Genomic DNA, 20,908 nt, shown 5'->3' with positions numbered 1-20,908 from the left:
TATTTTAAGTGCACCTCATTGCATAAATTTTTCAGTGGTTGTTCTAGGTATTACATAATATATACATAACTTACTGTAGTCTACTGGCGTCCTCATTTTACCAGATTGAGTGAAGTATAGAAATTTTACCTACTTTTACTGCCCTTTATCCACTCCCCATTTATAATATAAATGCCTTAGATGTTTCCTCCACATACATTTGGAACACATCAGACAGTCTCATAATTTTTGCTTTAACCATCAAACATAATTTAGAAACCTTAAGAGAAGAAGGAAAACCTATTGTATTTACCTATATTTTTACTTACTGTGTTTTTCCCTCTGATGTTCTAAGATTCTATCGTTATGTCAGTACTATTTAGATAACCTTTCTTTTTTCATGGTTTTAGGCATATTTGCTAGTAACAAATTCCCTTAGTTTTCCTCATCTGAGAGTGTTTTGATTTCCCCTTCATTTCTGGAAGATGTTTTTGTGGGTTGAGAGTTCTTGTCTTTTAACACCTGGCAAACATTTTACTGTTTCTCTCTGGCCTCCATGGCTGCCATTGACTTTCTGATTGTTTTTACACTATAGGTAAATTTTGTTTCTCTTTATTTTTCAGAAGTTTAATTATGATGTTTCTTGGCGTAAGATTCTTGGATTTATCCTGTTTGAGTTTTGCCCAGTTTTCCTTCTTTCTTTCTTTCTTTCTTTCTCTCCCTTTCTTTCTCTCTCTCTCTCTCTTCTTTCTTTCTTTTCTTTTCTTTCTTATAGATAGGTGTATTTGTCTTGCCAAATTCAGGAAGTTTTCAGCCATCATTTCTTCATTCCGTTCAGCCCCACCCTCATTCTCATCTCTTCCTGGGACTCTGATCCCATGAGTGTCCAATCTATTGTTAAGCTCTCACAGGTCCCTGACACGCTATTTATTTCTTTCAGTATGTTTTTTCTCTGTTGTTCAGATTGAGCAATTTTTATCGTTCTGTCTTTAAGTTTACTGACTCTTACTTCTGTTCTTTCCATTCTGCTGTTGAGCCTGTCCATTAAGGTCTTACTTTGATTATTGCATTTTCAGTTGTAAAATTTCCATTTGGTTCTTCTTTATATCTTATATTTTCTTACTGAGGCTTTCTATTTTTCATTTGTTTCAAGTAAGATTGTAATTGCTTGCTGAACTGTTATTACCATGACTGCTTTAAAATCTTTGACGGATAATTCTAACATAATTGTCTTCCTGGTGTTGGCGTTTATTGGTTGTTTCTTTACATTCAATGCAAGATCTTGATGACTTTTGGTATAAAAAGTGATTTTCTATTGAAAGTTGGAAATTTTATTTGCATTTAGGAGGAGGAAAACGTGAAATTATGACTACTTTATCTTCCCAGAAGTGGAATTCCATGATTATAACCTTTTAAAACAGATATTTTATATATTTTTTTCTCTTTAGGAAGAAATATATAATTAAATTGTTTATCAGGAATAAGTATAAGTTTATATAACACTTTCAAATTCAAACAGAGTTGTGATTTGTAAATATATATGAATGACTATTTAAATTACACTCATCAATCCCTGAATCTGTCATATAGCACTGAAAAAAATTCTCCTGGGAGAAGTCATATACTTGCTTCATATTTACAGAGCATTATGATTTTTTAACCAGCCTTCTGTCTATTTCATGTCTTAGTATTTTTTATTTTCTCTTTTTCTAACATCTTCAATAGATACAGATGTATGTATAGATGTGTATATATATATATATTTAATTTTATAAAACCGCATAATAGTACCATATAATTTTGTCATTTTTTTTCTGTTCTTAATTTCACACCAAGTTGTTGATTAACTAAAATCTTAGGATAATTGTGAATATAGCTAAACAAATATTACACTATTTCATTTTCATCTTTCTTTTTTAATAGCAATTATATCAATTTCATCAAGTATGTTTTGGGTTGTACAATTTATCTTAAGAAAAGAAAAATTCTAATTTATGGCATTTTCAAATTTCAACGCCAATGTTTAGAAAGCATGCTTATTGTGCCTTTGAAACATAATTTTAAAAGAAGCGTGACTACTCAAATCAGATTCTTTTTAGTTAAACTGTCTTCTGGGGAAAAATCCTTTTGGAATTATTTTTAGCAGCCATTTCCATGATTTTTCACATCGTTGTGTTCTATGCCACTTATTTATATGCAAGCATAATACTGGAAATATGATTATTAAATTGAAAATAAGAGTGATATGATTCAGCTAATTATGGTAGGCTAGAATATTAAAAAATATGAGTATTTTTTCCTAATTTATTAAATGTCTTTGTCTACATGGTGGGTTTTTTTTTTCTCTGATTCTGAAAACACTGCTACTTTATTTTTAAAACTCAACAGTATCATCTGCAGCAGTTCCCATGTTAGAATGCTGTGCTGTCCTTGCTTGAGAAGTGGTACTTTCATCTCCCTAGTGGGAAGTCCTACTCTTTTGCATTCCCATCTGCCTCAGAATCTCAGGTCTGGAAGGACTCTCAGAGGTTATCTTATACCTAACTTATAACTGAGTGTCATAGTTCTACACCACACCACTCTCCACCCACTAAATTTTGCATACTTTTGAAAAGAAATAGTAAACTTACCTTCTCATGTAAAAATACCAATGACTATATAATAGGCTATGCAGAGCTGTCATGGCCATGGACACAAATTTTTAAGAAAATTTACAAACTAATGTTACAATTTTTATGCGTTCTTCATTATTTTTATCAGTTTGTATATGTAAAACATATATCTGCACTTTAGTATAAAGAAAGCACAAGCATATTTTCAATGTTTCCCCCACTGCTCCTGTCAAAGGCTTGCCATGAAAGAGTAATAACTATTAATAATTTAAAATTGTCACATCTTCATTTATAGAATAGCTTCCACTCAATATCAATATTCAGCCACATAAGCAATCTTAATCATGCTGAAAACTAAATAATCTTAATTTAATTCACATAGTAAATGTTTCCACATTAAGCATTATAGGCTACTAATTGCTTACCGGACAAATGACAAACATCTTAGCCTTCTAAGGCACTTTTAGACATGCCCACTTCCTTCTTATCTCTCATTCTCCTGTATTCTTATGCAAGTACCTAAAGTCCTTAACCAGGTCATGCGTCATGATACCTCTATGCATATATGCAATCTGTTTCTTTGTTCTAGAATGTTCCTTGTATGCATGGCAACCTCAGCTCCATGTAGCCTTTCCTGTCCAGTTCTTCCTTTGTGGAACGGAGGCAGTTTCCTTTTGCCTTACACTGTACCTAACCCATGGTGACTTTCTATCATGATACCTAGGACTCTTCTTTGTCCATCTGTAATGGCATGACTAAATATTTTGAAGGCAGAGCTTGTTGTCACATTTTCCCTCCTTTTTTTTTTTTTTTTTTAATGTTCCAGAACTAAGGGCTTCACATAGTCCTTAGTGTTTAGCAGATGCTCACGAGTGTTGGTTTTTCTTCCGCATTATGGAACTATAGGTTGACAAAAAGATTTTTTACTCCCTCTACACTTCTCAGCAGGACTTTCAGTAAATCCAGGAGGCCTAAACCACTTTATTACTTGCACCCAGAATTCTGAAAAATGAAGTAACAAGAATGCCTTTTTAAAAAAATATCTGGTCATTTAGTTTGTGACTATATATTGACAATATAGCTAATTTTAGTTGGAAATAATTTCAAAAGTCTTAATTAGAAACTTTTGTTCCACGATCCCTTCCGTGAGGACTGTCCCAGCTCCTAGCTGTCATCATCTGTGTCTTGAGTGGTTCCGTACCAGTCAGAGCTGACATGATACAGTCTGAAAAGAATGCTGGTCTTTGTGACAGGTGTCTCACTGGGAGAAGAGCATGCGTGCATGGCTCCCCCCAAAGTGCTTGGATGAGAGAAATCGTGTAGCTGTGTAGTTGCTTCTGTCTGCATGATGGAAAAAGGCCAAGATAAATATTCTCCCTCACTTAGACAAAGAAGTAGTATACTCTATATAAGACCATCCCACTTCTAACCCTTAAATTGAAGAATCAGACACATCATTTTATTTTATTTATTAAAATAGAACATATATTTTACCAGAATTTATTATGGAAACAAATTTAAGTGTTATCATTACCTGTTATAGTGCTCTTCTAAAATTAATTAAGTATTTAAGTGAAGTTATAGTTACTCATTCAAAAGTAAGACTTTTATTTCTTGCATCCATTATCTTGATAATTGGTTTTAGGAAAGCCCCTAATGTTTCGCATTATTCTTTCAAAAAAGTTCCCAATATTACTAAAGATTACCCAGTATTTATTCCAGCTAATAAATTTTTGTTATATTGCATTAAGATTAGTTTCTATTTGAATAACTGACCTAATGAAAAATTTCCTTTTCATTTGGAAACAGAACGACATTGAAGAGCTTGACGGCATTCTGACAGCCACATTCCAACACGAGATACCGTATTATGAGTTCCAGCCTCTTCAAACTGAAATCTCCTCTCAAAAAGAATGTAAGTATTTTCCAGCTGTATTATAATAGTTATTCTTGATCATATGCCACTGTAGGTAACTCTTTAATAAATGTTATATCCAAGAATATGGCTGGCTGCACTGCCGATTGAATGATTTAGACAACTCCTGACTCCCAGTGAAAGGGTAACTAGTACAAACTTCTGAAGGTCTATTTGGTAAATAGACCCTAAAAATGTGCATAACTTTGCAATTAGCAAACCAACTTCCTGATTTATCTTCTAAGGAAATGTTTGAGCAAGTAGATTTATGATGGAAATTATTTATCATATCATTGATTATAATTACCAAAAAAATGGAAGTGACTTTATCTTCTAAAGATTGGTAATTAATTATATAAATTTTGGTACATCTGTTAATGTAACCACTGGAAATTAATGTTATTATAAATTTATTGGCTGGCTTGAGTGATGTTTTGATGTATACTTTATTCAATAAAAGGCAGGCTATGTAGCAGTAGAGTGTGATCTTCTGTTTAAAAAAATGCATGGGCTACATTTAATTGCATTTATATGTTTATCCATATAAACTGATGATCTGGACAGACAGACACTTAGCGTTCATAGTAGTTACGTTCGGGCTGTGCAATTTCAAAGATAAGCTTTAATTTTCATTTTATCGCATCTGCATTTTTCTACAATGACTATATATTATTTGCATGTGTAATCATGAGTTCAGTAGTATATTTTAGAAATTTTTTGTTCCTGCATTGTTGAAATACTGTTTATAATTCATTTACATGCCTAGTATGTGCAAAACACTAATGTAGCGATATAGCAGCGAATAAGACAGGCATGAAGCTAAAGAGTATAAGTCTGGTGTTGATGTATTAAGGACTAATGAGCAGGGATTTTTTTTCTGTAGAGTCTCTGTGCTATTTAAAGCAGTTTTATCATCAAGAGTAGGAGTGCTAAGGCACAGTGATTGCGATTCCCCTGGATATGTGAGAAGCTGCAGAAGGGTGAGCTTTTTTTATAGGGAAAAGTCAGTAATATGCTAGTTTTGAGAAAGTAATCTTGTGAGATTAGTGAATATTTATTTTTGCTTCTTATATATATTTTAACAATATATAACTCAATAAATTAGGTATTAGCTTAGGATAGGAAAGGAATGTGACATGATTCTCACTTAAAATGCTTACAATTTAATTGGGGAAACAAGATAATATACATGTAATAATACAGAGAAACAATGTGATAAACTTTATGGAAGTAATCATATTGATAGAAGAATTTTAGGTAAAAGATACATTGTTTTTCAGCATGTGCTTCATAAAGGAGGTTGGATGTTACCTAGGCCTTACAGGATGGATAGGGTACCAGTGAGGAGGGAGAAAAGGAGAAGGAATTCTAGGCAAGAGAAAGTGCATGCAAAGGTATGAAGATGGAATTATGACACAGTTTTTACACATTTCCTCAGAATTTTATTTGAGTAGGTTTGTGGAATCGGAATTGTGGAGTTGGAGAGGGTGAAATGGTTTTGGTCTCTCTTTATAGGTAGAGGATTATAGATAAGTTTAAAAGTGCTTCTCAGTATGTTGTTTAGATTATGGAATGAGAATTTCAGAGTTTGAAAGAATGGAATGGATTGGTCCCTTATTTTTTATTTATTTATTTTTTTTTTTTTTGAGAAAGAGTCTCGCTCTGTTGCCCCGGCTAGAGTGCCATGGAGTCAGCCTAGTTCACAGCAACCTCAAACTCCTGGACTCAAGCCATCCTCCTGCCTCAGCCTCCCGAGTAGCTGGGACTACAAGCATGCGCCACCATGCCCTGCTAATTTTTTCTATATATATTTTTTTAGCTGTCCATATAATTTCTATTTTTAGTAGAGACGGGGGTCTCATTCTTGCTCAGGCTGGTCTCGAACTCCTGACCTCAAGCAATCCTCCCACCTCGGCCTCCCAGAGTGCTAGGATTACAGGCGTGAGCCACCGCGCCCAGCCAGGTCCCTTATTTTTAGAGATGAAGAATTTGGAATGGATTAAATCAGGGCCCCTGAAAATACGAATCGGATTCAGTAGGGCTGGGGAACGTTCTAAGTGTCTGACTTTTTAACAACCAAAACGGTGAAGCTGATTCCGCTAAACCTCAGACCTCCCACTGAGCATCAAGGGCTTAAAGTGGTGACTCTCAAATGTGGCTGTATGTTGTAATCACGTGTGGAGCTTTTAAACCATCCCTGCTTAAAGCACGTCCTATACTGATGAATTAATCTGGGGGTAGGTCCCAGCTAGCAGTAGTTTTCAAAGTTTCCCAGGTGATTCCAATGGGCAGCCAAGTTTACCAGCCCCTAAATGCTTCAGGGTATTATAGACCAGCAAAGTAATTCATCCTCAAACTGATTGGTGACACAGAGGAAATATTAGCCTCTCTTTGCAAAGGTTATAAAGTTAGTAGCATACGAAAATTTCAAGCCATTGCTAGAACGTAATGATAATTTTGTGTTTTACTAAAATTGTTACAAAATTCGGTTACATTTTTTTTTAAAAAAAAAGCTAAAAATGGAAAGTTTGATATAACCCAGATAACTTATTTAGAAACATTTTTGCAGTGTATTGTTGGATAACAGATGCCATTAAACCTATAAAAGAACCAACAATCCTCATAATGTCAGCCTCTAATTTCTAGTTAAAAATAGTAATACAAAATAACGTAGGAAAAGTTGTGTGACACAAATATGCAAGGTAAACACGAACATGACCCTGTAGTCTTGGATCAATGGCAGCTTCGGGTATCTGGTCTTTAAGACCTTGCACCTGTGTTTCATAATGTTCGAGCTGATGGCTGATGAAGTTTGAGTTGCCTTTAGACATAAATTAATTGAGGGAATACGTGAGAGAAATGGCAGGTTATTGACGAGCCCACTAGAAGTATTCTGAGAGATAAGTTCAGCAAAAAAATGCATCAAATATAACCCCAGGTGTCTATTCCTGAGGACAGGTCTCTAATTATTTGGTGACATGTGTTACTGATTAAACATTTATTATTTGTCCTCTATATTTTAGCTGAAATAAATGGCAAGTTAGAGCATTATCAGGGGAATGTAGTGACAGGAATTGACAAAGTGCACCTTGATGGTGACCTGCCCTAAGGGTGAGTCACAGCATCGCCCATGGATACCTGTGGTTCTTTGAAAGTGTAGAGCCAGAGGCTGTATCAGTCAAAACTGTTTGTCTTATCATTGCCCATCGTTGCTTTTTCCCCAAGTTATTTTGGTAAATTCTGAGTTTAGTTCCCTGCTACTTCCTTTTTTAAAATGTACACTACTATTCCATGTCATCATATCTTGGTCCTTTTTACTCCTGTCTAGATAATAAGTTTTCTCAGTTGACATTCGTTTCCTTGGCTCCCCCGCCAGGCAGGGAGAGGTGGGGGTGGGCGGAGATAAGATGGAAAGTACATAAGAAATAAAAATCTGCTTCCGTGTCTGTTATTGATTTAAAAATAATGTTTGCCATCGACAAGAATTTTCCATACAAAATAGTTCTCCCTGGGAGTAGAATAATATCAGGTTTCTAAATGAACTTGCTGTATTAATGTAATAGGACTTTTGAACAAAAGGGCATAGGAATAATTCATGAAGAACTTTCCAGGGTGAATCATCAGGGACTGTGAAATCAATGCGAGGGCTGCGAGAGGCACCTTTTTGCTGATGTGTAAGATATTGGAAGAGAAAATATCAGAGTGCATCAAAGGAAGAGCATCGTTGTAAACAGCTTCTACTTTGGTTGTAGCTGTACATATAAACACACGCGATATAGATGGAGCTAAATGCTGTTACATTTCATGCTACACACCATGGAAAAAGTCTGAACGCCCCTGACGTGTGCGGTGGTGAGGCAGGACAGCACACTCAGCCAGGCACAGTGGCCTGAGTCCCTCTGAGCTTCTCGCCTAGTCTGAATTTCAAGGCTTCTCCAGCAGAGTCTCATAAATCTCACTGCAGCTGGTCCGTGGATTTTCCTAACTCCTCTTCAAAGCCCTTCCAGAGCCTGGATAATGCAGAGAATCTCCTGTCATGGACAGGAAAAATGAAATAGTTTATCTTGTTTTGAAAGAGGCTACAGTTGCTTGTTCGATCCCCCTGAGTGGCAGTTAGTTGAGGAAAAAGGAAACTAGATTATTTTGCCCAGATTACCTACCTTTACCCAGAAAGAACTCAGTAAGGCCCATGCCAATTTCTAGAAAAGCATGTCACAGGATATATATGTTTAAAATAAGTAACAATATTTTAATCCGAAAGAGCACAGCATATAATCACTGTGACATGTGCAAGTATTAGCTTCGAACACTATTTCCTAATATATCTATGAAATGTGGAACATGTAACTGGACAGTCAGTACATATCTGGTGGTCATTGTAGCTCTAAGGTTTGTCTTGAACTTGTAATATCTTTACTTTCAAATGATCAAAATAGATCATTTCCTGAGTGGAGAAGAACAAACTGTCCATATTGGGTTGTCCTTTTTATATCGTCAAATAATTTAAACATGCAGGAAATATAGAGATTAATATGAAAAACACCTGTATCCACCACTTAGGTTTGTCAAAGCTTAACATTTTGCCACATTGGCTTCAGATTTTTTTTAATGAATAAAACATGACAGATCTAATTGAATTTCTCTGTTTCACTCTGTGATTCCACACGCTTGAATAGTAACCATTACTTTAATTAAATTTTTTGACAAGCATTCCCATACAGTTCTTTATCTTTTTACTACATATGTTTGTTTCCATAATTTATATATATTGTGGCACAATTTTGTAAGTTTTATGTAAATGATATACTCTTTCCTTCCAGTTATTTTTGCCCAATATTAATTTTTGTATTATTTATGTGTATATTTGTAGATCTAGGGCATGCATTTTAAATATTCTAGAGCATTATTTTGTTTGATTACTCTACAATATGTAACTGTTCTACTAACATGTTAATGTTGTTTCTAAATTTTTATCATTGCAATTAGTGCTACAATGAACAATCTTGCATACGGATTCCTATGAAAATGTGGACTAATTTTTCAGGACATATAATTACCTTGAAAACCTTGGTTAGATTTATTTTTATTTATCTTAAGGTTTGTTAGTATCAAAAATCTTGTTTAAAAATTATGTTTTTAAATTATTTGTGCTACTCCTTTCCTTGATACCCATGGGATGGAGACAAGTATCGTATAAAGCGTGTTTGTTGCACAGAGAAAGAGAAGTCCTAGCAAATGAGGAATTACTCATCTACTCTTTAAAAAGAAAATTAGGAACAAATAGAATCAACATGGAGGAGATTTTTACAAAAACAATTTTTTAATGTTTTTTTCAGAATGTGAGTTTTGCAAAGTAGCAGTGTTTTCAGTTTGTATTTTAAACCACCTGAGAAGAAAATCAAAAGCCATGAAGTAATCAATGTTAAAAAAATGAGCAAGATTATTTGTCTTTCTGGAATGAAAAGTAATAGATGATATGGGAAAATGTAGTCATGTAAACTCATTTGAAATTAGTAACAAACACATCACTGTTATGTAAATACACTAAATTAAAAATAGATTTATGCATAATACACTATGAAAACTTGTAGTGACTGAGTAAATTGGAGATTTGGCTTGTAAATTGACTGTAAAATTATAAATTTTTCTACTTCATTTTTTGCTAACACAACCCACAAGTGCAAATTTTCACATCTCCTACCAATAATATTTTTAGCATATTCTCAAGCTAATTTCAGTTTGGATCAAATGATAATAAAATAAAACAGCCAGTTGAATCTTTTAAAATGGTTTTGCACTTGAGTAACGAAAAAGAGATTTCTTCAGAATTATACTGTTATTCACTTTTACAGTTTCTCCAAAGATTCTCTATTTCTCCAGATGTGAAGTTTGAAAAGTTATGCTTATAAAGAACATCGTTAACTGTGGTTGGAGGATGTTAATAAAGGAAGGAAGGAAAGAAGGCAGGGAGGGAGGGAAGGGAGGGAGGAGGGAGGGAGGAAGGGAGGGAGGAGAGAGGAGGGAGGAGGGAGGGAGGAAGGGAGGGAGGAGAGAGGAGGGAAGGAAGGAGGGAGGAAGGGAGGGAGGAGGGAGGAAGGAAGGAAGGAGGGAGGAAGGGAGGGAGGAGGGAGGAGGGAGGAGGGAGGGAGGAAGACATCAAGGTTGTTACCAGGACCAGAATTTTGCCTTCACCGTACTCAAATCATTTCCTAGATGAGGAATCACCTCTGGCTGAGAAGCACAGAAAAGACAACATCTCCTACACAATCAGAGAAACTTCCTTGGCCGCCGGGTGCGTCCCAACACTGAGGGGCACAGGCAATGTACTGTCCTGAGTGGATCTTTAAGGAACAAGCATTTACAAATCGTAAATAAACCCTTCACTGTTCAACATTCGTAATTCCTCCTCGGCCCATTTCCATTACCATAACAACACATATTCTATAAGAACTGAGGACTATACGTTAATAATTATAGGACTATACTCTGTGAACATGGCATTTCCTCCAGATTAAGAGACTCTTGAACTGCAAGTTCATTCAGCAATCTTGTTCGTTGATTGGCAAACTAAGTGCCACCTCCTCTTTTAGGGGCTGCAGAGACAGGTGTCAGACATAGAAAAGCCTGTTTTTATGAAGCCTTTATTTCTGTGAGGACAACAGGGCAAGCTGATCAACAGCAGCAGCAACAACAAAATAAACAGTATTACTGCAAATAGTGATATGGTTATGAGAAAAATGAACACAAAGGAAGAAGACAGAGTTGGGAGGTGATGGGAAGCCATGCAAGACTTGTACACATGGCTTGGTATCATCTAATTTGTATTTTTTAAAAAACATTACTTTTGCTGTTATGTGGAGACCAGATTCCAGGTGTTTAAACATGGAAGCAGGGACACCAAACAGGAGGCCACTCTAGTAGTCTCAGGGGACGTGTGGGGGTGGCTGTCACCTTGGTGGTAGCCGTGGAGGTGATGAGACCTGCTTGGCCATGGTAGATATTTGAAAATAAAGATGGCGGGACTTGCTGAAAGGTTGCAGGTGAAGGAAACAGGGTCTGTGTGTAACTACATTAATGTTGATAAAAATTAAATAAAATAAATGTTGAGGCTGTGAACTGAAATGAATAGTTTTGTCCAAGAATAGTTTTGTCGGTGTGATGACACTGTTTTGACCTTGTGATCAGACGTTGTAGTTGGACTATGCTAATTTAAAGATAATTAAGTGGTGGTTTTAAATATGTGAGTCAAATGCCCAGGTCGGGGGTCGTATGTGGCATTCATAGCCAAGGCCTGGCTGAAACCTGTAGAGAATGTGCAGATCAGAGCGTAGGTCTGAGTCCCGGGCGCTGCAATGTTTAGGAGTCTGGAAGAGAAATTTCCATAAATGAGACTGAGAAGCAGCAGCCCCTGATGTAGGAAAGTGGTGTTTTGAAGGCCAAGTTAGGATAATTTCTCCGAGAGAAGTGATCAACCCTGCAAGGCCTTACTGCAGAGAACGGAAGAGCAGAAGGCCACAGAATGACATGTGATTTACAACACGGGGCACTAGTGCCAAACATGTCTCCCGGTGGATCCCGTTACCCCCAGCTCTTTGTACCAAGAATATCCAGTAGATCCATTTATTTCTCCTGAAACTCAGGATCAGTAGATGGTGTTTCTAGAGCAAATGCTGGGAGGAGAAAGAATTACGGTTTTGATTAACTATGCCCCCACAACTCACAAAGATCACAAATATCTAAAAATAGATGGGAATGCACACCGACTTAGACAATGCAAGATGCTAATGAATGAAGGGGGAGAAAGCATTGTCCAGAGGAAACAGAGACGACACCATATAAAGTTTCAATGAACGTGGGCTCATTTTCTGATGGGTGTAGACCTCAACTTCGTTTGGTATATACCCTTCCCCTATTTTGAACATCTCCCAGATTTGTATCAGATAAATAAGACTGAGTTAAGATGCACAGATATTGGGAAAGGTATGAATAGAAGCCTATAGGACAAATTATGAACAGGTCCATGTAAAATACACAGGACAGGATAGCAGAGGAGTTAAAAATATATATACACCCCTGTAATATACTGAAATAAAAAAAGGAAAAAATATATATATATAACCACTTAGGCTGAGAATCAGTGTGGGAAGAGCAAAGTCAACAGGCACATGGCAAAGAACAAATGAGGCTTTGAAGCCAAAACAGTTGGCTGATTAGCTCCTGCTACCTCCATACCATTCCTGTGCGGCCGAGTGTCAGTTTCTGAGTCATCCTGGAGACCGGAAAGGTGAGAGTTACATTCTGGCAGAAGAAATTTTAGACAACAATGGAAATCTAGAAAATAAGCATGACTTCTACCCATGACATTTGGTTGACTATAGAAAATTATATCCTCTGTGATCATTATCGACAAAATCCAAATGAAAAGTACTTCTGTAGGAATATAATGGCTGGTGTTTAGTTGAAATAGTTTTTCTAACAATACTTTTCCTCTAGATGCTATTAAGGTTGTGCATTGCTCTAAGAAATAAATTAATATAAATATCTTTTAGCATGTAGTTTGCACTTCTTTTTGTATAAAGGGTGTCTCGAGGTTAGCATAGATTTGTGCTTTATTTTGGAGTTACAAATTTAAAACCATTTTTTATAATAGTTGATTTAAGCCTATTCGTATGTATTGATATAACTGGTGTTTATTCCCTTTTTACTTTATTCTGGTGTTTACAGAGGTCTATATTGTTGTTCTAATGGTATCTTTATCCATTTGTATACCTTTGAAGGTTTTTGAGACTTGCTTTAAGTCATATGATCAGTTCTTTTATTCCTTGTGTATATGAAAATAATATCATTCTTCAGTTTTTGGGTACAATATTTATATATTTTTTAGATTAAGCCTGTTAATTGTTTTATTCAAATGTTCTGCCACATTACTGATTTTTAGTCTCCTTATTCTACCACATTGAGAGGGAAGTGTGTTAAAATAAGTCACTATGGTAATGAATCGGTCTGTTTTTCCTTAAATTCCTTCCCTTCTCAATATATTTTGAGGCTATATTCTTAGACATTTTAAATGTTTAACTATGTATTCCTTGTGAAAATCACACAGGTAAATGTTCCTAAATCTATTAGTGGTTTTTGCCTTAGAGTTCTTGTTGAATATTATTCTAGTTACCACAGCTCTTTTGATTAGTTTATGCAGAGTATGTCTTCTTCTCTTCATTTACTTTCAAACTTTCCTTGTTTTAAAATATGCCCATTGTAAAGAGGATGAAGTTGAATGTGTTTTTATATCTTTGTTTTATTTTATCCGTATTGTCAAGCTTTTTCCCTTAACTACAACATTGAGTTCGCTGATACTTGAAAATCATTACTCATATATGTGAATTAATCCAAGTTTAAAATGGACAAAAGACCAGAATAGACATTTCTCAAAAGAAAACAATACAAATACGCAACGGATATATGAAAAAATACTTAACATCAGCGATCAGGGAAATACAAATCAAAACCACAATAAGATATCACCCCACCACAGTTAGATGGCTTTTATAAAATAGATGCATAAAGAACGAATGCCGATGAGGATATAGACAAAGGGAAACTCTGATGCACTGTTGCTGGGAATATAAATCAATGCAGCCATTGTAGGAGACAGTGTAGTGATTCCTCAAAAAATTAAAACACAACTACCACATGATCCAGAAATCTCACTACTGGGCATACAGCCAAATGATATGAAATCAGCATGTTGAAGAGATATCTGCGTATCTGTGTTCATTGCGGTGTTACCATAGACTAGATACGGAATCAACCTAAATGCCCATCTGTAGATAAATGGATAAGGAAAATGTGAGCCACACACACACACACACACACACACACACAGTTCCACACAGTGGAACACCATTCAGTCATAAAACAGAAGTGATAGAAATAGTAATTGCCCTAATGTCACCATTATACAGTGTATACATCCATTGAAACATCACACTGTGCCCCATAAGGATGTACAATTATTATGTGTTATTTATAAATAAAAAATTAATTTAAAATGTTTACATTTTGCCCATCATAAAAAATTAAAACTAGAACTAGCATCTGATCTAGCAACGCCACGTCTGTGTGTATAGCCAAGGGAAATAAAATCACAATCTTGAAGACGTATCTGCACTCCCACACTCATTGCAGCATTATCTGAAATAGCCAAGATACAGAAACAGCAGGAATGTCCATCCGTGGGTGAATGGATAAAGAAAATGTGTTATATATCTATATAATTGAGTACTATCCTACCTTATAAAAGAAGGAAATACTGCCATTTGCAACAACATTGATAAGCCTGAAGGATATTGTGCCAAGTGAAACAAGCCAGACCCAGAAAGACAAATACTACATGATCAGCTAATTTATACTGGAATCTAAAATAAAAAAGTCAAACTTCAAGCTACAGAGAGCAGAATGGTGGTGATGATCAGGGGCCAGGGAGGTGGGGGAAGAGGAGGTATTGGTGAAAGGGCACAAACCTTCAGTTATAAGGTGAATAGGTCTCGAAGATCTAATGTACACCAGGCTGACAATAGTTATTAAATACTGAATAGTAATGGGTTGTATGCTTGAAATTTGCTAACAGAGTAGATCTCAGGTGTTCTCACCACACACACAAAAATGGTAACTGTATAAGACGATGGACGTGTTAATTGTTTTGATTGTGGTAACCATTTCACAATGTATATGTATATTATGCTATCATGGTTTGCAAAGTAAATATATATTAATATAGTTTTTATTTGTAAATCATACCATCATAAAGCTTAAAAAAAAAGTGGGACAAATAGAATACACATAATTTTCACTTCTATTATAGCCTTGTCCATTGACCCCATTGAGAACATACTCTGAAATGTATAAACCGTGACAGAAGGGGACATTCTTTACGGTAGCTAAACAGAATGGCGAGGTCTATTCCAGACAGACTTCGTGTACATTACAGTTTTATTTAGCTCTCGGTAAGATTAACCTCAATTTCCTTGACCGTCTGTCCCTATTGAATTATTAGAACCAAGCTCTATGCTTTCTTGTATTTAATGCCGTGGTTTGCAAACGTTAGCAGGCACCACCTGGAGGGTTTGCTAAAAGTCGGATTACTGCCCCCGCCCCACGTTTCTGAGACAGTAGATCTGGGACGGGCACAAGAATTTACATTTCTCACAAATTCTTAGAGGATGCCCCTGGTCTATGAATCGGCAATGAAAACCCACTGAGTGAACTCAACAGTAATCGTGCCACCATTGTTATGCACATAAGTAAAATTGACATAAATAAAATTAAAATCAAGTTAGGAGACGTTTTTATTCCATCAGTCTGTATCCTGGGATTAAAATAATGGGTGCCGGCCGGGCGTGGTGGCTCACGCCTGTAATCCTAGCACTCTGGGAGGCCGAGGCGGGTGGATCGCTCAAGGTCAGGAGTTCGAGGCCAGCCTGAGCAAGAGCGAGACCCCGTCTCTGCTAAAAATAGAAAAAAATTATATGGACAACTAAAAATATATATATAGAAAAATTAGCCAGGCATAGTGGCGCATGCCTGTAGTCCCAGCTACTCGGGAGGCTGAGACAGGAGGATCGCTTGAGCCCAGGAGTTTGAGGTTGCTGTGAGCTAGGCTGACGCCACGGCACTCACTCTAGCCTGGGCAACAAAGTGAGACTCTGTCTCAAAAAAATAAATAAATAAATAAATAAATAAAATAAAATAATGAGTGCCTAATTAAGTAGTGTTAGAATGGCAATTTATCTAAAAAATGTATTTTTTATGTATCATTATTTGAAAAAATGACCTTATGAATGTTTATAAAACATTGAACGCACAACAGGGCACAGCCACGCTCTCCGAGGGCACACACGCCACGGGAAGAGAAAACAGTCACAAAAATAAGTGCCATTTAGATAGTGTGTGCTCTACTGATAGTAGGTAATGCCTTCACTTGCTAACTGTGTGCAAAACACAGGTCTAAGCACTTTGCACACATTGACCCATTTACCGCCTCTCAAGAATCCTGAGATCGGTACGATTTTAATCTGCACTTTACAGGTGAGGCTTGGGGAAGTCGCAGATGTTGCCCACAAGGTACGTGGCAGAGCTGGGACACGGGTCCAGGGAGCCTGGCGCCCGTGGCCACATTGCCAACCACTGGACAACTGTGTCCCTGTCCACTGTTGGGAGCAGTCACTCCAGGGTGACATGGAGCACGACAGAAAGAGGGTCAGAGGGAAATTCACAGGGGAGATGGCATTAATAAATTTAGAGGAAGGGTTATGGCGTTTTTCTGCTACATTATATAAATTACTATTTTAATGAATAGTTATTTAAAAGGCAAGTTAGAAATAATCTCAGATATTATTTTATTATTTTTTTGCAATCCTAGAAAAACAGTGATTTTTTTGTTTCTTATCTTCATGTCCGCCATTTTGCCTTTAGGAAGAAGCCCTGTTTGGTTAACAGGTTATTTATTTCCAGTGCCTAGAAGAGTTTCTAGCACTCAGTACAAATTTATTACATTAATTAATTAGTTAATGGCAACAAAGCTAACCATATATTAAAATGAACCCTGGTCATGATCAATTTAGTCTAGTAATACTTGAGCTCCAAAAATAAAAGAATTCGTCTTTGCTGGAATAAGGCAGCTATTTAGATTGTCGTGATTTTGTCTTTTATCTTATTTTCTTCCTCTTATGCATGGCAGCTGCCATAGCAGAGTGAGAAATTGTCACGTGCCTTCAGAATGTGCCCCACGCACGGACTGTGCTCAAGTCACCAGGGCATGTGTGTTCATCGTCTCTGGGCCAACACAAAGATGTGGGTTTCCAGGGTCAATAGTACTAAGCAGCTATAATTATATCAGAGGGTTAGGAAAAGAAACATAAATAATATCCATTAGTAACTGATAACGGGAAATGGGCTCTTTGATATCCATCCATTGTAATGAGGAAAATGCATGGGTTGGCCTTAGTTAGACACACACACACACACACACACACACATAGACACACACACACACACACAGACACACAGTGGAAATGTTACTAACGTCTTCAATAAGTTCCTATGTAAGGAACTCCCTCTCACTTTTGCATATGTGCACGTATATATGTGTAGATAGATAAATAGAGGTAGGTAGATAGAGATATGTACAGATACTATATATCATAAATACCTCTCTGTAAGATATATATTACAGATACAAAATATATATCTAAAATATAAATAAATGGATAAAATATAAATATATATTTAGTAGATAGTAATAAATATATGAATAAGTACATATAAGATATAAATATTGGCAAATCTGAAGGGCAGACCAACGCTTACTGTGATTCATCTTCATCCTAGATTTTTCCTACTGTTTGTCTATGCCTGACAAGTACAAGAATAAATAAGAGAGAATCAAGGCTCTAGGACTGTTCTTTCTATCTGCAGGGAGTGGGTTCTGAGCACACCCAGTTTGGATTTAAACTAAGTAGGTTGAGAGCAGAGGGAGAGCCAGGGAGGAGTCCTCAGGAATCTGGGACTTGCATCTTGCATGCTCCCAGCTGCCTCCTGCAGTGCCCGGGCTTCCTGGCCGCCCCCGCCCAGAGCAGCAGTGCACAGGGGCTGCGGCTCTCAGAGCCAGAGGGAAGCAAAGAAGCACAATACGTTGGGAAAGGAGTGGCCCTGCTGCACAGGAAACCAGTTCCGAACTCCCTCTCCAACATGGAAAGGGCTTCTGGATTGCTTTGAAATGCGGTTGATTCCCCATGGTCACAGTTCTTATGTTCTATAAAGTCATTGAGTAAGCAAATACTCAACACTGCTCCTACAGGTGGTACAGGGTTAGGTTCCTGCAAACTTCTGGTCACAATATTTTCATCAGTGCATTGATACATGACCGTGTTTGATGTGTGTTTCTGTTTTAAAACACCTTATTTAATATATACTGTTCATTCACATTGTACTCACTGCCTATGACTCTGTAACTCACACCTGCATGATGTTTATCGAACACACACATTTTCTCCGGAAGGCACATCGCAGCTTTCTAGTGCTTAGAAACACTAACCAGCACTTGAGCGCTCTACTTGGGGGGCATTTTAAATGGCTAAATCACCAACGGAACTCATGAAAACTATGGAAAATGTGGCACTAAATGGACCACGGAAAGGATATTGGTTTACAGTCTGAGAGCTTAAATAAGAAGGCAAAGCGTTCGTTCATTCGTTGACTTGCTTGACCTCAGCTGGCAACATGCCCTCATGTGGGTGACTCAAATGTTTCATTGCTCTACACGTGTCTGCAAATGGCAGGAAAGTGCCTCAAGTATTGATATTGGGGTTATCAATAAATTCTGAGAAAATGAATTTGCAAAGACAAAATCCTCAAATAATGAGGATCAGCACTACTTATTTGTATGGAAGAATACACTGGACCTGGGTTGAATTTCTGATTGAATTGATGTTATTGTCCTCAATTAATGGTTGACAAAATTGAGACACAGGAAGTTCAAGCAGCTAGTACAAATCATACTACTAGTAAATGCCAGAGTTGGGATTTAATAGGTACAGTCTGGCTCCAAAGTTCTAATGTTTACGTGCTACACTATATCGGCTCTTTGGAGAAATAAGTATTAAGTTTTAGAATTGGGGGGGTTTAAAGTAAAAAAGTTGTTATTTTGAAGTTTATTAAGAAGAAATTAAGATTCATTTGAATATAATGCAGATTGGGAACTTAACCTGTTCAATTGAAACATTAAAAAGAAAGAATATTTTGTATGAAGTTTCTTGAGACAAGAGAAATACAAAGTGGATACAACTTTTAATTTTTTCTCTAAAATATTTAAGAATATTTTAGTAACAAGAATTCAATTGCAACAATTAGTGAGGTGAATACAAATTGAGGTTAGTAGTAAAGTGTGTATCTACTTAGGCACTTTCCGCCCTTCTATTTTATGTAATATGAGAGGTAACAAAACTGCAGCTGGAGGCTTTGATGAACTATTAGTACTTTGTGCATTTTGTTCACATTATCAAGGTTTTAGGAATATGATAACCTTCGCAATCTATTTTGCTATGTGAAATTCTAAATAGGACTATGTATCTACCATTTTGACGGGATGGGAAGAGTGACACCTCACACGTCGCGTATTGGCCCTCCTTTCACTGAGCAAAACAGTGTCATAAACCCAGCAGTGCTCTGTTTTACAGATCCACAGAAATGCTAACATTTCGCCAGATTTCAAAACCTATAAAAGGAATGAAAATTGTTACCTTTCTTCAATTTTCACAAATACCTTTACTCCTTTCATTGGTACCTCATTAAAAACCCAGGAAACAATTACCCTCCAGAGAGTCTGTTGGCTTAAACCATTTGTAGCATGGCATCCAGCCCAGAAGAATATCGGAAGACCTATACCTCTGACGCCAACTCTTTAGTTTTATAAATGAGAAAACTGAAGTCCAGAGAGATGAAGGATTCTTAAGCATCACAGATTTAGTGGTTGAACTGGGATTGGAATGCAGATCTCCTGACTGTTAATCCTCTGTTCATTGTGTGCTTCATTGCTTTCTCTTGAAATGGCCACCTGGTCGTCCTACTCCGAGTGAATAAGTATTTACTGTTCCAGATAATCGTTTATGAGAACAAATGGATTACATGGTCGTGCATTTCCAGTTCCTATACTCATCTTACTGTTAAATTTTTATTTAATGCTTACCTCCCAAACTGGGGTATATTCCCATTTTATCATTCTAGTGAGCTAGGTTAATCTTTTGAAAGCTTTGTTTTTTATTACTTCAATTTAATTATTGGCCATCTTTTATAGGGATTACCTTGAAAAGTTTAGAAACAGCTTTGCACAAACAAGTCTATGACTCAGTGTCTTTGCCATGTGCCAACTCATCTGTTTATTTATATTTGTAAAACTAGTAAAATAGGACTTTCCTTAAAAAATTCACCCCATATATTTTATTCTGTTCTCTTGAAATTACCATTTGACAGACGTTGGCTGAAACAACTGAAAATTGAAAATGTATTTTGTCCAGAAAAAATCAAAAGCAAATTTGCCACACTTTAGTGTGAATTATGGCTACTCTATTTATGCCTTGATATCATAATAAAACAGATGTCATGAATCTGGATTAATTAAATGGAAATTGCCACGAAATGAAGCAAATGCACACTGTAAATTAAGGACATTCTAAAAAATTCTTGTGTCTTCTTAAGAAATCTAGTATTTTAATCTAACAAGATTATAAATTGCTTGTAAAGGAAATGTGCAAGTTTAAGAAAATATAATAGCTAGTGTATGAACTAAGACTATTAATGTAGAGTCACAGTTTTAAAAACTGTCATGAGGTGACTTTCCATTGCTTTA

General features: G+C 36.4%; 1 protein-coding gene across 1 annotated transcript in view; it reads left to right on the top strand.

Moving 5' to 3' along the window:
• Positions 1-20,908, top strand: part of BANK1 (B cell scaffold protein with ankyrin repeats 1) — a 193,960-nt gene that overhangs the window by 54,431 nt on the left and 118,621 nt on the right. Inside the window, exon 6 of the mRNA XM_069485451.1 lies at positions 4,401-4,506. Coding sequence (XP_069341552.1) covers positions 4,401-4,506 — 106 coding nt within the window. The remainder of the gene's footprint in view (positions 1-4,400; positions 4,507-20,908) is intronic.

Source organism: Eulemur rufifrons, chromosome 13 (assembly GCF_041146395.1).
Source record: "Eulemur rufifrons isolate Redbay chromosome 13, OSU_ERuf_1, whole genome shotgun sequence".
Taxonomy (NCBI): Eukaryota; Metazoa; Chordata; class Mammalia; order Primates; family Lemuridae; genus Eulemur; species Eulemur rufifrons.
Note: the sequence above shows the minus strand (reverse complement) of the source record. Positions and strands in the feature narration are given on the sequence as shown.